Here is a 19,106-nt window from a genome sequence, read left to right on the forward strand (position 1 = left end):
TCGAAATTATTCCGAAGCCCTCCACTACGGCACCTCTTTCTTCCTTTATTCTTTCACTCCCTCCTTTATCCCTTCCCTTACGGCACGGTTCAGGTGTCCAACGATATATGAGACAGATACTCCGCCATTTCCTTTCCCCAGAAAACCAATTATTATTATTATTATTATTATTATTATTATTATTATTAGAAAGTATCCCTTCCTCTGCGTCGTTAAGAAGTTTTTTCCTTTGAAAGTACAGAGGTTTGTTGAAAGACTGCTGTCACTGAGATCTTGTGTCTCAGAGTAGGGAACTGTTGGAAACCTCCTGCAAGTAACTCATCACAATAAAACTGCTCCAGAGCATACGCAACACAAGCAAAAGCATGCAATAAGTGAGAATTTGCAATGTGTGCTTTCTACTGCTTACTTGTAGCAATCAGTTGCTCATAGCATCATGCGCGAATTATGAGCGCATGAACCAGCGTTTGCAGCACAGTTTAAGGTACGAGATGATGTAAGTTGAAACCATGACAATCACATCGAAGCACCGCTTTTGGTGGTTTACTGAGAGCGAATCCAGACTGAGTAGGAAATCGGTGAAATTCGGACAAAGCCACTTGAATCCGCTGAAACCAGTTAATGCAGTATTAAAAACCAGTAAGCCGCATAAATAGGATGCCTTTTTGGTTTCAAAAGTGCGGCAATTCACAACAAATGACGCCTTATCAGTAATGTGATTTGCAATGTATTCATATGTGCTTCTTCACAAATAATTTCTTAGCGGTTGTATTCATCAAAGGCGGACGACTGACACCATGCGGTAGACTATTTCTGTTTGCTGAGTATAATTTTGCTTTTCTTGCAGTAAGTATTTGGCAACACAACTAGCGTGCCTCTATTTCTTTCTGCCTTTCTTCGCGCTTGCAAAAGTGTTATGTTTCAGACGCACCGACTGAGCACGAGGTGTCGCTCACCGTCGGCAAGACGTTCCTCTGAAAATAATAATAATTGGTTCTGGGGGAAAGGAAATGGCGCAGTATCTGTCTCATATATCGTTGGACACCTGAACCGCGCCGTAAGGGAAGGGGTAAAGGAGGGAGTGAAAGAAGAAAGGAAGAGAGAGGTGCCGTAGTGGACGGCTCCGGAATAATTTCGACCACCTGGGGATCTTTAAAAGTGCAGGATAAAGCCGTTTATACGACTCATCTCCGGTCAAAGCGAGTCGCCTTTACGACTGACAGAAGCGAGCATGTGTCATTCATATAACAGCCTGTTTCGTGTCAACGCCCTCGTGTTAGGTAGTAATAAGCCATTCCCAGAATGTTTTGCATCGTTACGGAATCCTGGACTGCTTCAGTTATCTGCACCTTCAGCGAAAAAAAAAAATAACTAAATCTGTGGGCCGAAAGCAAAGGGTTCAGACCTGTCCGTAGGCCTGGCACGGATGCCTAAAGAAAGGCGTTTATTAGGTAATTCATAGGACATTGTGATAGCAGTAAGTGCAACGTCACCTAGATAGAACGGTAAAAATGCGAGCGCGCACAGATAGAAACTTATCGGTCCACTTCAGATGGAATCTGCCTTGAGACTGCTGAGTCGAGGAGGACGTCACGCACAAAGACAGCCGCAAAACGCTGACAAAAAACTTCTTGTCGATTCAGATTTCAGTTTACACCACCTCGCATAGCAGTGAGGCAACCGCATTTTTCTGGGGCCGTATCGAGTCCGTGTCTGAACCGCTGGCTGCCCGTAATCAGCCGTATTGCACGTATGGGCGTGTCAAGTTCGATACGGTAATCTCTCTCTGTCAGTGTCTGCAGCTTATCCTACTTTTCTATTCCTATTCTATTTCATTGTTGCGTAAGCATGGCCTCAACGTGCAGAGCTTCAGCACGTAGGACATCTTGCTATCTCCGAACCCATCCCCCTGTGTTTCTCTTTTTTTTTCGTGTATATTCTTTAGTGGACCCTGCAGCTACCTAAACCAGCCTGAAGGTGTTACCGCGTAGACTAAGGCATGTTGCGATCTGCACATAGCGACATGTGCACAATGACCCTGCCTTGCCTCTCAGAAAATCTCACCCGAACTTTCTTTATGCGTACGCGTTCACACTTGTGTCTTTACCTTCAAAAGATAATGAATTTGTTTCATATTCTATGCTTTCAGCCCAGCACGCGTGACGTGAGCGCAAACCACCCGTCTATCCTGTGCGCGTACCCGGTAATGTACAGTCTTTGTCAAAAATATACAGCCCAAGGGGCTTGCTTCCAAGTCGTGTAGCGGGGCTCTTTAGAACATTTGACAGTCCTAAGCCTGCGAGGATTGATAACTTAAGTTCCTCTTACCTTCGTGAAATTAGAGTCCCAGAGTATTCAAGAGGAGCTGCACTGCAGGCCTCAGAAGCAGACCACTTGGACTATATACTTTTGACAAAGACCGTACGTACTACGTGTTGAAGTCAAATACTGTTTGTTGTGCCGCAGAAGATGGAGTATCTGGTATCGCCATGTATAAGAATGCCAAAACTTGTTTTGTACGTCCTGAGAAACGTAATGACGCGTTTTCTTTCACTCGCGCTTTCACTTCGCAAATTCTTGATCGTTGCAGCTTAATGCAGCGGCTTTCGGGATTGGTTAGGAATTCGCCCGGGCTACCCTCAGCGAAGAAGCGCACTGTGAAATAAAAAAAGAAATAGATGACAGCCTCTATACCGTTCACAAAAAAAGCGCTTACATGGAATGATTTCGCAGAGTCAGGCTGCGCCAACCGACGCGCCTTTGAAACCGGCTCGGCGCAGTCGTACCATGTCCTGTATAATCCAGTTCCCCGTGCTTTTCATTGCAGGATGGCTGCTACCTGTTGCGTCACTTTATACAAAGCATAAGCTTCGAAAACCTCTCAGACTGGCTTTACTCGCTTTGATTAATGACTGCAGCAAGCCACTGAGGAAAAAGCGGATATTCTTTTGTTGGCGCTTCGCGTATAAAGGAGTCTCGTCGTGTGCTGGTTCACGACCGGTTTAGCGTCAGCACACAAGGATATTTCGACAATAATTTCAACGTCGAACACAGCTATAGACTGGTATTAAAAGCATTCACATCTCTACCGTAACAGAACGTAGCACAGGAAACCGAACACATACCGCAAGAGAGAACAGAACCCAGATCTCGGGAAAGAACAGGGCACGGAAAAAAACGGGCAACAAAACGGGCAACAAAACGGGCAACAAAACGGGCAACAAAACGAGCACCAAAACGAGCACCAAAAGGAGCAACAAAGGGAGAAACAAAGGGAGAAACAAAGGGAGAAACAAAGGGAGAAATAACGGGAGAAATAACGGGAGAAATAACGGGAGAAATAAAGGGAGAAACAAAGGGAAAAACAAAAAGAGCAACAGTATGGGCAACAAAATGGAAACAAAACGGGCAACAATGTGTGCAACAATGTGGGCAACAATGTGGGCAACAATGTGGACAACAAAGTGGACAACAAAGTGGACAACAATGTGGACAACAATGTGGACAACAAAATGGGCAACAATATGGGCAAAAAAACGGGCAACTAAGTGAGCTTCACAACGGACAACATAACGCCATTATAACGGCCAATATAAAGGTAAATGTAACGGTGAGTATAATGACCAATAGAGCGGCCAATATAACGGCCAATAATATAACGGGCAACAAAACAAGAAGCACCCAAAAGAAAACAGAAAAAAAATATTTCGGTAAATTCTGCGGCTGGCGTTAGTGCCACCAATCCACACAGCAACTGCGCTGCTTGAATTGAGCTGACGTTACGCCTCATGCATATAATCACTTTCGCGATGTCAGCTGACCGGGCTTCGAATCACCATCGCCGGACCACCGCAACGGCGCGCCAGCAGCGTTTCGAGGAAAGCCCTTCTCTGTCTCCCCATAAAACCGTGCACTGCAGAGGAAGCTGTACACAGCTGGTGTCTACGAATCGGGGACCCAGTTTGCGAAAACCCTTGTGCGTGTACCACACATTACTGACTGGCGACCTCTCACAAACATGTTAGTTAGTCACGTGAGTCAGTTAATGGCACACTATGCAGCCAAGGTGGCTGCTAGTTGCGGCCCGCTACCCTTACGTGGGAATAGCTTTTGTGAATTCGACTTCCGATTACCCGATGGCTTGAGCTATAGCTACACCAGTGCTGCACGTTTTTTTCGTGAGTCGGTGTATAGAGCGCCTCGTTAGCGACACGCTTCTCTGATGGCCGCCCAACCTGGGGCCCAGGCGCAAGTGGCGGTTCGTTACGGGCCGACTGAAAGGGGGAGGGGGGGGGGGGGCACTGAGTCTGACTTGTCGCTTGACGCCACGGCGTCAGTCACACTCTCCGCGTCTACGCATTTCCGTGGGGTAGAATACGCTCTGATGGCGCCGTCGATCAGCAGGCAAGCTGGCGTTAAATCAGTGCGCAGCAGTATATAGAATGCCTTTTTCTCCGCACATATAGTTAGTGCATTGTGTGGTTTGAGGAAGCGTGCAGCTATGAACCACGAAATAGTTTGCAGAAAGCATTTTAGCTTTTTAGTGCGCTAGCACTAAGGCTTCCTATGTCGAAAAACCCCGTTTTCTGTTTGTCTGAAGCAAGCTATAGATCCGCAGAGATAAAATAAATATGGCCGCCTCAAGGTTTTGAACCCGCGGCGGCGCGAACAGATCAGCTCCGCTGGCCATTACACGAGAGCACTTCGTTATTGCCGCAACCGATCACCCCCTCGTGTTATCTGGTTGTTGTTGTTGTTGTTGTTGTTGTTGTTGTTGTTGTTGTTGTTGTTGTTGTTGTTGTTGTTGTTGTTGTTGTTGTTGTTGTTGTTGTTGTTGTTGTTGTTGTTGTTGTTGTTGTTGTTGTTGTTGTTGTTGTTGTTGTTGTTGTTACCCTCACACTATGGCACATGCCCACATATGGTGATTGGCCAAGAATTGGGGGGCACAGAGAGTTTTTCAGGTAAATATTTGCTGGACGAAAACAAAATGAATGCTGAGGAAGGAAGAAGTAAACAAAAAGGAACAGCGAAATGAAACGGGAAATGCATGGCTGTTGTTGTTGTTGTTGTTGTTGTTGTTACCCTCATACAATGGCACATGCCCACATAGGGGGATTGGCCAAGAATCGGGGGGCACAGAGTTTTTCAGATAAATATTTCCTGCACGAAAATAAAATGAATGCTGTTCTCTGGCGCTGTGCATTGCATGTCGTCGTCTTCGTCAACTGCCATTCGTGCGCAGTGGATCCAGAACACACCGCTATCGCAGTGCCCTCTCAAGTTGCATTAAGCGGTCCTAAAGTATTAGTGCGCTGCCACCAAGGTCCCCAATCACCAATTTTGCCTATCTTTGCTTGAAGCCTTAATTACCTCGAAACGCTAGCCTCAAACCGAAAGCGAAATGGAACGCGGCGTGTTGGCGCACACGCTTCGCATTGGGTAAGTTAAATCGGCTGTAATTTTTTTGCGACATTTTGCGCCCACTGCTGTCTGGAAATGTGTTTAAGGTTGTGTTCAGGCCAAGGCCATAGTTTACTTAACTAGTTTCAAGTTTGAAGTTTATTTCATTTTTGTAAGAAATGACCCGTGGCAAAAAAGTTGACGTTAATTCACTTCACGGCACTGGGCTCTATTACATGACAAAAACAGCGAGTTCTCAGGAACAAAATATGACGGACCTTCAATACAAACAGTACTTGTACATAGCACAGTTACTAACTTTTCATTTGTAATATACATAGTCTGTGCTGTTGAAGCTTCTAGATTACAACACGAAAAATTAGGAAATATGGACACCGATTATCACCAAACAAACATGGCATCAAATTCACGAAATACACTGGTGACAATATGGCAAAAGCAAAAAAGAAACATATGCATGAGGAAGAGTGAACGTTTTATTTTCTTATTAACATTTACGATATCTATTTTATTCTGGTGTAGATAGTTTAACAGGGAAGCCAGCATTTTCTGGCCAAATGTCGTCTGTGAAAAAGTTACTGCCCAGTTATTTGTTTATCGTGGCGCACATATTCGTGTAAGTTTTCTTAAATTGGCAAGTGAGAGCATCGCGTTGTCAGCGGTAGTAATGTGCTACTTGTAACGACCTGCTAAATTATGCGAGCCAGTCGGAGTGACGCCATCATGCGCTGTCCGTTATGTGCAAGCAGACGGTTTTTGACTGTAGACTGGACGTAAGTAACAAAGTGCGGAGAGATCCTTTTGTGACAGGCTTTGTGAACAAATGTTTTCAGAATGAAATAAAATAAATAATTTGAATATCAACTACCTTGTTTCTGCTATTTTTGTGTTTTTTGGTTGCAAGAGAGAGAGAGAAAGAGAGGTTTCCGCTTACGAATGATGGAGAGTTTCTCTTGGAGAGCAAAAGACAGCCGGTCACAGTAAAAAGACCAAGCAAAGGCTGCAAAGTCGTTCTCAAGAGCTAAGTTTTCGTAAAATTTAAGTATCAGCAGTGTCCCATCGTAGCAGTAGTTCGATCTAAGAGGAACACGCGTTTCTAGTTCATTATAGTCATCCTTTGTTAACAAGTCTTGAATCCACGTCAGTGTATCATGTTTTCTATACTTTTCCGCTCTTTAACAGCTGTTCTCAATATTTTTATTCTAGGCACATCGATGACTAGTAGTTAGCTCGCTGCATGTCGTTTTTCATCTCTAATATATGTCTTGCCTGTTCCTCTCACATATCAGGATAACAAATCAAGCGACAGTGTTTCTACTACTGCAGCGAATACACTTTTGGCATCGCTGTTGTTCTTTTGTTTGTTTGTCACTTTGTCAAAACTATTACGCTTCTTCCTCGTTGTTGTTGTTTCTCAGGGTTGTTTCCACAAACTCATGGTTGTTTCCATGAACTCCGGGTTGTTTTCATGAACTAGGAATTGGTTCCACGTGCTTAAGGTTCACTCCAATCAATAAGGGTCGATTCCACAAACTCAGCACGAACTCAGGGTTGAATGCACGAATTCAGGGTTGATTCTATGAATTCAGAGTTGAACCCACGAAGTCAGGATTGATTCTATGAAGTCAGGGTTGATTCCACAAAGTCACGGTTGATTCCACGAACACAAACACGAAAGAACTTTCCTGTCAACTTCGCCCGTCCTGAATGATGTGTAACTTCTCAGCACATTTCATTAGCTGTACCTTTAGAGCTGACAGAGGGAGAAAAAAGGAGGCTTTATGACGGCCAAACCAAGCGAGACTCTAGAGAAAACCCCTTACTATACCCCCCTTTCCCCTCCATTTAGTTCAGTTACAAGCCATTGTGAACCAAACCTTGGCAATATTCCCTCTCAAAGCCTAGCCATTTTGAAAAGGCACAAACTGGCAGAACCGGCAAGCGTCTATACAAAGTTGACTCAAAGCGGAACCTTACTTCGAAGAGTAGGAGCAGACAAGGGCGCACATTTCCCAGTCAGAGGCACAACGCAGACGAGCCACCGCGTCTGGTCGGTCGGTCAGCGGCGGCGACCGTGACCTTTGACCCGTGAGCAACCGCTGTTGACCTAAATTCAGAAGCGCCTGCTCCCTTACTTTACGCGGAGACAGTTCTTTATTTTGTGCCTCTTTGTTTTGTATACATCGTGCGAGACACTCCCGCCTTTCCACCAGCGATACTTCACTTCGCCGCTTCAGGAGGGTGTTTGTTTTCTTTTTGTTTTCAATCCCGCGGGTTCGCAGAAAGGAAAAACCTGTCCCCGTGAAGGTCTCCGGAGCGGACTTAAATCATTCCGCGAGGTGAAAAATAAAAATAGGAGGAAATTGCGGCCATAAGCGAGACAGCGTGTTGCAGGCGTGTGCTTCCAAGCAGACGACGGCCTGCTCACCGGAGCTCGGAGTGCAGCTCTTATCTGTATACCACGCGTGGCTTCTTCGCGAAACGCGGTCACCTGGACTGGCAGAATCGATGAGTGCCGTCTAGACTAGCTTTGTTTATTATCGATGCTTTTGGCAACGCCAGGTGCGATAAAGAATGATTTTGTTGGCAGGAAAGAAAGAAAAAAGTGCCCATGTCCCACAACTAAACCTAATCTTGAGTTCGCGCTTCGCGAAGCGTGTAGCTCACCTAACTAACGCGTTTTGTTAGTTTCTTTTTCTGAATGCGCCCTGTCCAAACTGGGATGTTAGTAAAATCGTGTGGCAGCAGTTCACGTTCTTTTATTTGATGAAATGATCATTGACAGCATTAAGCGTCTTGGCATTATCATAAAAATAATAATCCTGAGCATTATCATCATCCTGACTACGGCCACTGCAGGGCAAAGGTCTCTTCCATATCTGTCCAATTAACCCTGTCCTGTGCCTGCTGCGGCTATCCTGTTCCCGCAAACTTCTTGATCTCATCCGCCCACCAGAGTCTTGACAGTAATTATCTAAATGTAGTAGTAGTAAGTGGTATATTAAAATAATAGTAAAAAGGAAGGAAAAGATTTTTGCTAGACCCGGCATCTGCCATCGATACTGAAGCGCCTGAGCTGGGGCATCGGAAATAAAGGATAGCCGGCAGAATGGAGAAATAAAATGGAAGAGGTGAGGGGACAGGAAGAGAGGATAGGGGGAGAAGTAATATACACAAAAACTATTTACACAATAATAAATATGTACAGGTTGCGCGTGTGATTAGTTCGTGATGAAGCATTACCTATATGTTTCTTTTTTTGCATTTTCTAAATGCAAAAAAAAAAAACTGCGTCCAGCGCACGTTTGCTCCAGTTCATCTTTGTTTTTTGTTTTGTTACAGTTCAACCATATAACGGGTCCGATTGTTTCAGCGAGCTATGGGTACAGGACGAGAGAAGACACTTTAATAAATTGTGCATCTGAACATCTTTCTCTTTACTCTGCTTTAAGGGTTGGAACTCACAGCTAGCATATTCTTTTCACACCGACCATTTCTCCCGAATCTCTTGAGTCTGAGTCGCTTTGAGACGTTAAACGCCACAAACCACACCAAACCACAAACCACACCAAACCAAACTAACCCAACCATTTCTCGGGGCGGAAGCACCTGTTCGCCAGACTTCGATCCTGAGGAAGCCGACTTTCGAGCCTCAGACACGTCCTCGAAACGGGAGTCTAAAAGGAGACGGTCGTTCGGCGCGGAATAGATCACGAGAGATGTTCGGCCGTTCTGGCATGTTTGGGTAACAACGTCCGGCAGGCAGGCAGCGAACGGCTGCGCGTGTTATGGCCTGTACAGCCTCAGTAGGTTCTCCCTCGACGAAAACCGCGACCGCACCCCGTATATACGCACGCAAGCCGATCCACCCTCTGCCGCGTGCCCTCTCCGAACGCGAAGCGGTGCCAAGCTGAAGTGCGAGACATACCGGATTTACCCGCATACAAGCCGCGCGACAGGTGGAACTCGGCCTTCTCTACACATGCTCAAGTTATACTAAGAACGCGTACTACTGGAGTTTCTGCTGGAGAAAGTTTCTGTGACGCGAGTTCTAGGGAAAACGTTTATTGTAGCTACACCTCGCTACCCGGTAGCCTGATATTGTATGAAGGTATCAAAGGCCTAAATGCTCCTTTCTCTCTTTACAATATCAGGTGACTGCAGTAGTGAGGTAGAGATACAATAAACGTTTTCCTTTTGTCCTCAGTAGTACGAGATACTGATTCGGCCATTAGAAGCGTTTACATTAATGCGACAGAAGTCGACTTCAGTCCACTTTCTGAGGGAAAGTGCAAAAACGTAGAGGAAGAGAGTAGAGGACGAGTCACGCGTGTCCTTCTCAAAACCTGCTCTTTCCCTCAAAAAGTTGACTAGAGTCGACTTCTGTCGTATTCATGTAACCGAGGCTAGCGTCAGCCTATCAAAATGAAAACAAATAAAACTATCCCCCCCCCCCCCCCCGGCGTTGCTAGCGTTTGCATTAAATTCATATCAATTACTAATATTTACATTCAAGGTTGTAATTACTAATAATTGCATTCGATGTTAAAATTACAAATCACTGCAATTGATGTAATGATTAGTAATCATAACAATCATCTAAATGTTTTGAAAATGGTCGGAAGGCGAACTAACCTACGAACAGAACGCACCGCACTGACCATCGTGACGCTTAGCTGGCAAAGCAATTCGTTTTTTATGGCAGCACTTGAATGCGCTAATTACATGGTTCGTATAAATCTCATTCAGTGTTTGGTATGAAGCACCTTTTCAGTTCTCAGATTTCCCGCAATGCCTTTTGCTTGAAGGTGCCCAAAAAAACCTGCCAGTTTTTTACCACAGTAATGGCTTCGTGTCGATTCAGTCTTGTTTAGCAAATGTTGAGAAAATGCCTGACAAAGTTGATGTCAACATTTCCCACACATTCCATTCAGTTTATACATTCACCTATGGGCCAAAATAAAAGTGTTTTTAGGCCTTCCTGTGTACAGACCACGCCTGCCGCCTCTCCAGGAGTTACAGCCTCTTTGTGAAAAAAAGAAGAAATATGGGGACACTAAGTCACTGTTAGAGTGGAACACGACATCATTAGAAGCCACACTGCTGATACATGTTTATGTGTCAGTTCTTTCTACACATACACAATGTTGTCATTGTCATCATTTCATTATTTGTGCACACGTAACCATGCGTCCACCTAGAACCTGTTGCAACCTGCTCGTTTCGCCCTTAACCGGTTGGGCGCGCCCCCTTATTTTTAGTTTTTAATTTTTGCGCTGTAGTCACGTGGCCTTACACGTCATCGCCCTCTCGACCAGTCAGCAACTTATGTAACTAAAGCGGGACGCGAAATCACATGATGGAATCACATGCCATGGTGGGCAAGTGGCAAGTGAATTGAATTTAATTGAATTAGTTTAAATGCTAGTTGCCGTGGTGGTAAGGACACTCACAACCCTGTGGGCAGGTTTTTTTTTTTGACGTCACAAGGTATTTGACCTTTGACGTCATCGGTCTCTCGACCAATCAGCGACTTTTGTGACTAACGCAGGAGCGAAATCACATGATGTGAAATGCCACGGTGCGCAGGTGGCAAGCGAAATGAATTGAGTTTAAATGACATTTTCCAGGGTGGTCAGGTCGCTCACAACCCGGTGGACAGGTTGTGATGACGTCACGAGGTCATTCCACCTTGTGACGTCATCGCACTTTTGACAACTCAGCGACTTTTCGCGACAAATCATCGACAAATCGCATGATGTGAAGTCTAATACTGTCGCACTAAAAAGGAGTCTGCTTATATGCAAGTGAATACGAGTACCAAGAGAGAGAGAGAGAGAGGTTGCTAGAGAGAGCGAAGACGAGAAGGAAAGAACACTAAAAGGGAAAGCCCCGTAGCCACCGCGGCGGCGGTGGCGGCGCAACGGTATACAGAGGCAGCGCAGCCGTGGTATATAACCAGATAGCCAACCAAAGCCAGCGAACGCAGTGCTGGCAGCTTTCCACAATTCTGGCCGCGTCTCTCGCTCGGGCAGTCGGCCTCGCCCTTATAACTTAGCATGTGCAGCGGGTATACATGCGGTGTTTCACGCTTCGCTGCTTCCTCCATGCGCATATCCATACACACGCACGCAGGAAACAATTAACTTGCTAATCAGTTTGCCGCGAGAAGGGAAGGGGTGAGTGGAGCAGAGATAAAGAGGCGCATTTGTGATGCCGAAACACCTCCACACTTCCTTTTCTCCAACGCGCTTGTTCTCGCAACACTGTTCAGCTGGAGAGTGGATACGGGCCACTGGTATCGTGCTCAGTCATAACTGTCTTGCACTGCATGCTCGTCATACCGGGGCGGAATTTTAAGCCGCATGTTCGTTCCGTTGGAAAGCTTTGACGGATGTTTGAAGAGTCGTGTAAGGGAGACGCCCCTGCACAGACGAAGACGTGCACCTCTTACGGGGTCTGTGCACCCCATGCACGCAACGTATACGCTTCACTGGTCACGTCGCGCGAGGTAGTAGTACGTGACTGATTCGACCGTGTTTTTGACAAACACGATGTCACTTGAAAGAAGCTGGCATGAGCAATAAATTTTCTTGCGCGGCGTGTTTTCATTTTTTTTTTTGTGTATCTTAGACACTTGGGGTTTGTTTCGAAGACGAGTTGCAGGGAGCGGTGCGTCAGATTTCGATGCAAGCGAAACGCGAGAACGTCCGTGTGTTTGTTATAGAAGAACAAACGTTAAAGCGTGCAATGAAGATAAAAATAAGCTTGGGGACATTCATTCCCCAGTCTTTTGAGACATGGCGGGCCTCGTTAGTTCTTCACACCCTTCTTTCAATAAAAGGTGTAGGCCAACCAAGTGACATCAATTGCTTGGCCCGATTTGCGCCCGAAGCGTAGCGTTTAATTATCTATTCGTTCTGCAGTAATCATCATCAGCAGTCGAATTATGTACACTGCAGGACAAAGGCCTCAAATATTCCTCAAATTATCCATGTCTTGATCCCGCTGCAGCCATCTTATCTCCGGGAACATCATCTCATCCCCCCATCTTACCTACTGTCGCCTCCTGCTACGATGATCTTGTTCATGGAATCCTCTTGGCAATGCCAATTTATTCTTTATTTCGACAGTATACCACAAGCTATTAATCTGTTCTGATGAACGCGCGTTGCAGACCGCATGCTATGTACTATTACTTTTGGGGGGATGCTGCAATATATGACACCTCGTTGTTGTCTCTATAAGGTTCGCAACCATGTGGATTTCGTATCATGCCGGGTGATCACGTGTAATGAAGAGCTCTTTAACTCTTTGCTGCGAAGAAATTTCTTACCAGCTCAAATGTCGAGAGTAACTTGGCCGCTCTTGAACGGTTAGAATCAGATCACACAGCCCAGTTTTAGCGTGAAAACAAAGCAGCAGTAACAAAACCTTTCTTTCAAAGCACTGGTTGTGATTTAAGATTCAAGAAATTGTGTATTTAACATGAAAATGAGCAAACATGGAGACCAGTTTTGTGGCGTGTTCCAGGTGGAAACAGAACTTAGGCACTCCGCTTTCAATGAAGCCAGTACGGTTTATATGTATTTTCCTTTGTCTTTTTAGTGCTCAAGCGATTTTTTTTTACAACACAGTGAGGCACGCTAATCAGCTGACAAGAAACATTCCCGTATAGGTTTGAAGTCAACGTTGTAAAAACATGTACTCGCTTCTGACTAAAAGCAAGACTCCATTGCTCCCGAGATAAAGGTTTAATTTTATGCTTGTTAGCTTCCTTGTGCCCCAAATGCCTACTCAACGAGTTTCCACTGTGCGAGGTAACGTCTCTGTGCAGCATATTCTTTCCACCTTTGACATCCATATCCGCTTCGAAAGTAAGAAAAAAGATTTTTTTTTTTGGCAGAAGAAGCGGCGCATCCTGCCGCATGCCAAATCGTGAATAACGCCACGAGACAAGCACGAGCTTGAGAGGAGCCGGCGGCGGTTTCCACATCCGTCGCTGACAGCACACGCACGCCAAAAGCCTTTCTTTCACTATCGCTGCAGTGTCGTCACAGCGCAGAGAGAATTATCTCTCTCTATAGCATCCGGTATGGTGACCAGCTCGGCGGCAGGAAGTGACGTCATAGCGCGGTGCAGTCTGGTTCAGTCAGCTTACAAAACCTGACGATGTGGTTCGGCGCCCAACTGCCTGGCGTCGACGCTCTCGTCGCGCCCACCATCCTTACATGGAGATTCCGTCGCAACTGCTTGCTGCGCCGCAGTGTGTTCGCCTAATGCACTTTCTGGGGCGTTGCCCAACTGACGTGGTGCGTCTGGATCTCCCGCCCGAAGTGTCGCCATAGTGATGCAGTGCTTCACTCCCCGTGAGCAGATAAAACGGGCGAGAGAGAAAGGGAGAGAGAAAAATTCATTCAGAAACAATGGAGGTTTTGAATTACATGTGAGGGAACTGACTGCTCCAGCCACTAGGCGCTGAAAATGCTCAGCAAATTGAACACTTTGCTGTTATCTGTAACTTTCACTCACAAGTAGAGCATGATGGCATGTTATATGATGCCGTAAAACGCTCTATCATATCGTATCGCGCAAGTTATGCATGCTCTGTTGAAGCACTCCGAGTTCTTGCCATGTAGTGATCAATCACTGTCACGTTTCGCGCTTGTCTTGCCATGCAGCATTACAACCGACATCCAAAAGCCATTCAGTTCCACAATGCCAGCACAGCAGAGCAGTTTTTGATATATTGCCACCATCTAGTGGCGACGTGCAATGCATCAGGGAGAGCACATAAAGAGGGGGGGGGGGGGGGGGGGTGCTCTAACTTTACTTAGCAACGCCATCTTTTAAGGACAGGAAAGCTTTCCATGAACCGGTGTTTCGAATAAAGCGGCTTCATCGGCGTCCCTCGCACACAAGTGTTAGCCGCCTCCTCCAGGTGTACGGATTGAGTTTATAGCAAAATTAACAACAAGCGAAAAAAGTTAATTGGTGGGTACTGAAAAAGAACGCGGAACCTCTACTCTGGCTTGGTCTCGCTTAAAAATTGCAGGCTTGAAACATTTTTCCTGCTTGTGTCTGACGTTTGAGATGAAAAATGAGCAAAGCAAAAACAAGAGGCTGCAAGGATTCCTCGGTGTGCCTGTGCCTTGACTGGCGGCTCTGCAGATTCCCCCGTACCCTGAAACGGCAGAGACGGGGGAGGGAGTTGGAAGAAGGGGAAATGGGGGGGGGGGGGGGGGGGGTAGTCGTTCCGCAGACGTTGCTCGGCGGCGTATCTCGTCTTTCGCTTCTGCCGACCGGAGTGCTTTCACCGTTGAGGCGAGTGTCTCCGAATTTAGAATCCGCACCGGCGACTTGAGCAGTAGCAGCCTCTAAGGCAGCCACGGAACGCGAGCTCGGTGTGTACAGGAGCGGCGCGAGAAGGCATGGACTGTGTAGAAAACCAACGCGGAGACGATGCCTCTCGGCTTCTCCGTTTTTCTTTCTCCTCTCCACGCCTTTACTTTTTGTTCTTTTTCTTTTCTTCGTCGTTGTTTTTCTCTTTCCTGCATTCGAGCTGCTGTACCTGAAGATTGATTCGAGCTAAGAAACCTGAGGGCTGCAGTGCAGGCCCAGAGACGCTCACCTGTGCGAACGCTGAGTTCAACGTCTACGTGGAATAAGTAGATTTAGCGAGGAAAAGGCAGGGCCGGAGAAAACGCGTACGTAGGAGTGGCGACAACTACTAGCCGAAGTTTGACGCCAAGCAACGGGATTTTCATGCAGTCAACGAGTTACCAGTTATCAACGGTTTACGAAAGTTTGTTTTACGGTCCAACTCGACAAGGACGCCTCATTACACCAATAATCACCATCAGTCCACATCAGAAATGCAGTGCACTAAAGGTTTCTTTTACGCTTCCCTCAAAAAATGGTAGATATATAACTTGTCTCGTGTCACAAGTGCTAAGGTTTTTTTTTAAATAAAGTACTTCATAAAATGAAAAAAAAAGGTTATTGGGGTGGCCTTTAGTGGGGGAGGGGTAATGTACATTTAATTACACCTGAGTAATCTTAATTATAGTTAAGCAGAAGATTCGAATAAACGTCGTATGTCACGATTGGAAATCAGAGCGCGTCACGATCGAGCAAGGGCGGTTTCAAGCCTGCTCGTTTTTCGCGCGCGCGCGATAGAAAGCGCGGGAAATATAAAGCGTCGGCAGCGTGAGCGCCTCCTTCTAACATCCAGCGCTTGGCGGCGCTGGCTTGCTGGCTGCTGCCACGGCGCGCTCCAGTTTCCGAAGCGTTGTTCTGGAACTTCTTTCAGAGCGTGCGCACTCCTGGTCTTCACAGCAAAGAAACATTACATAAATGGCGCCATCTGGTGTTTTTTGTTACACCCAAAAACATCAGACTTGCAGGTTTTCAAATATCCCCAATAGCTAAACAGTTAATGCCGTAATCTTAACGAATTAATTTCGTAATATAATTTGAAAACTACCCATACTTGCGCTGGGACATTGTCGTCGATAGAGTTCCAATTTCAAACTCGCAAAGTATATGAAGTATTAAATCCTCGGTAAATTTTCAGCTACACTAAGCACGTGAAAGGTGCGCTGAGGACAACTTGATCTAATTTTTGTTCTTAGTAACAATCAATTGTTCTGGCTCTTTTTGGCTATGTTGACGGTTATGCGGCAGCAGAAAATTCATTTATTGCACAGAAAACTGGATTTGAGTATGGGAGATAATTTTCCTTCCTGCGCGTTTCAAATTTTCCTTTATTGTTTTTTAGCGTTATGGTAGTCGGCGAATTTTCCATTTTATACTTCCCGCAAATAAACCGCTCAACTTTCCGCTTAACACGCTCTAATTGTGGGGTAACCTTGACAAAATACGGGCCCCATACCACAGCGGCATATTCGAGTTTCCATTTATACAAGCTTTATCGGCTGTTCTTATGGACAAGCAACAAAGCCGCAGACTTACTATCTCTTATTTTTCGAGTAAATTACGTATTCGATATCTTATAAACTGGTCATCTTGATTGGAGGAAATTATAGTTAAGTGTGTCCACAAAAGTGCGCAAGTTCATATGATGGTCCAGTCTTTCATATGATGGATGGTCTTTGCAGTACATATAGAACACCATGTAGAGTCGGGGACAAAAAGTCTCTGAACCACGTGTTCCTCAAACGAAGCCGATAGCACTGCTATTAGCCGGCGGCTGGAGACCACGCTTGCAGAGATGAAAGAACAAAATTTTGACTACCACTTCCACAAGTGTGCTCCAGCCGCAGGCTAATAGCAGAGCTATCTGCTCCGTTTGAGGAACACGTGGTCCAGAGACTTTTGTCCCCGACTGTACTTTTGAGCAAAAAAGTATTTTTCTACTTTTTCCTAGAGACGTCAGCAGCTGACATCTCGCACATTTTGAGCATTGAGTCGCAGAGACGCTTAGACACTGCTGACGTCAGTTACCTAGCTGTGTGTCATTGTGGTACCATAGAGTTCATTAAGGCTTGCTCCGTGAAGCGTACAAAGTCGAGCACGCTGACCGGCCTTGTGCCCCGTGTGTTTGTTGCACTGCAGACAGCTCGGACATCGTGGACTGCAAGCTGAAGCTGATCATGGGTCTGATATGGACGCTCATCTTGCACTACTCCATCTCGCTGCCCATGTGGGAGGGCGACGACGACACGGCCTTCGACAAGAGCGGCCCGTCGCCCAAGCAGCGGCTGCTCCGCTGGATCCAGAGCAAGCTGCCCGACAAGCCCATCAACAACTTCACGTCCGACTGGAACGACGGACAGGTACGGCAGTGCCGACTATCGTTGCCCAACGGCAGGACAAGTACCGCTGGCGAAATTGTTCGTTTTGTGTACTACGAATGGGCGGGCTAACCACACACCTGTACGTATATGCAGAGTAGGCAGCTGTAAGTTTACGAGGTGCGGATGTACGGAAAAGAATTTATTCCTTCGCCGCCACGCGAACCACTCGCCTCAAATTCCTCCATGTATGAGGGAGCGTGCATGCTGCATCCGCTGGTATCAGTACCAGGCGTCTTGGTCGCGAGGCGGAGCTCCAACAAATTTGTTCCAGAGCGCACAAATCCCGAAAACTTTTGCTGCTGAGTGTATGCATGAACTGAGCCACACTTCAACCCAGAGAATGCTTTAGGTGAGCATGTGAGCAATTGGAACGTGCTGAAGAGGGACGGAGACGGTAGAGGAAGGAAGGGGCAGAGGTGAAGACTGTATGGATGTCGATGCGTCAAAGAGCGCAGAGCTAGGTGGTAGTGAGAGGTTCCTTCTATTGAGACCCCCCCCGTTCATTATACTTGCCTTTCACACGCGATTTGGCGGGCTTGACTCACCTTTGACCGGCTCGGTGGACCTGCTGGGACTTGGTGACGACTCTTGCACAAGATTTAATCGATGCGAAGTGATGATTTAAAATAGCGTAATGTCTCTCACTCTCTCCAGTCGCAGCAGCGAGATCTCAAAGCTGCTTCGACGGATGTTTTACGAGAGATATAGCGCATTCTGCGGAAGAGAAATTAGAGTGGTCATAGTTAATCTCGCACGTTCACGGAATAACTTTAGCTACTGGCAGTGAGACGATGGGACGGGCAAATTGCTTCAGCCAAAATTAGTTCAGAAACGAGAACCAAGAAATACAGGGATTAAACGAGGTCTATACTGAGCCTCAGGATATGGAAGCAAACAGCACTGTCGAGTGCTTAGTCAGCGACGTAAGCTACGTCATTTCGGCTTTCTTGAGGATGTGAAGAAGGTACAGTTTCATTGACACTAAGTGCCATTACAGCAATCAGCACGATAATAAACGAGCAAAGTCTTCGCCCTAAGCCTGAAGTAAACTTTCCCGTTTAACAACGCAGTGAACTGGTTCAGTGTCAAGTGATGGCGAAGTTGTGGGCTTGTAAGCAGATGGTGTGAAATGTTCCTAATATTCATGTGTCTACCACAGGCTGTGGGCGCCCTGGTGGACGCTCTTGCACCGGGTCTGTGCCCAGACTGGGCCAGCTGGGACCCCAAGAATGCCCTGCGCAACGCCAAGGAAGCCATGGACTTGGCTTCCGAATGGCTGGGCGTGCCGCAACTCGTCACGCCTGAGGAGATGGTCAACCCCAAAGTGGACGAGCTGTCCATGATGACCTACCTCTCACAGGTACGCCTTTTCTGTGCTATATTAACTAGTACGAGTGTGCGCCATGGTGATTTCGCAGCGTGGCCTTCACTTATGTTGTTGCTTTGTATGGAGAAGACACATTTAACTGCTCCACAGTTGCCTGACACAGCTAAAATTTGTATACGGATTGCTTTCTTTCTATGTACTTCACTTTCGAGCGGTGTGCAATTCAAAAACAATGGAAGCGCACACGGAAGATTGTATCCCTGGCACCGTTGAAACCATCACATTCAACGCACGGCACATAATGCTCGACACCAGATCCTATGACGGTTTATGCCACGGAAGGTTTCAAATACAGCATAGAAATTTGAACTACCGTTTTCTAAAGTCATCCTTCCAGCCAAATCACAGCGCCGGTTACTTCTCTACACTAAAAGACTCTATAAGCAGCGTCCCGTAAGCATATCTCCGTCAACCAATGTATCCGTCAACATCTTTCCCAATACGTATTGGAAACCTGCAGCAGTCTTTAGAACTTTTTA

The 19,106-nt window shown here is 46.3% G+C and overlaps 1 protein-coding gene across 2 annotated transcripts in view; it reads left to right on the forward strand.

Annotated features, from left to right (window-relative positions):
• The window catches only part of cher (filamin A protein cher), a 103,357-nt gene that overhangs the window by 24,134 nt on the left and 60,117 nt on the right, over positions 1 to 19,106 (forward strand). For both annotated transcript variants that reach the window (XM_077631673.1, XM_077631674.1), the window contains exons 3-4: positions 16,999 to 17,219; positions 18,400 to 18,600. In XM_077631673.1, the coding sequence (XP_077487799.1) occupies positions 16,999 to 17,219; positions 18,400 to 18,600 (422 nt within the window). The remainder of the gene's footprint in view (positions 1 to 16,998; positions 17,220 to 18,399; positions 18,601 to 19,106) is intronic.

Source organism: Amblyomma americanum, chromosome 7 (assembly GCF_052857255.1).
Source record: "Amblyomma americanum isolate KBUSLIRL-KWMA chromosome 7, ASM5285725v1, whole genome shotgun sequence".
Classification (NCBI taxonomy): Eukaryota; Metazoa; Arthropoda; class Arachnida; order Ixodida; family Ixodidae; genus Amblyomma; species Amblyomma americanum.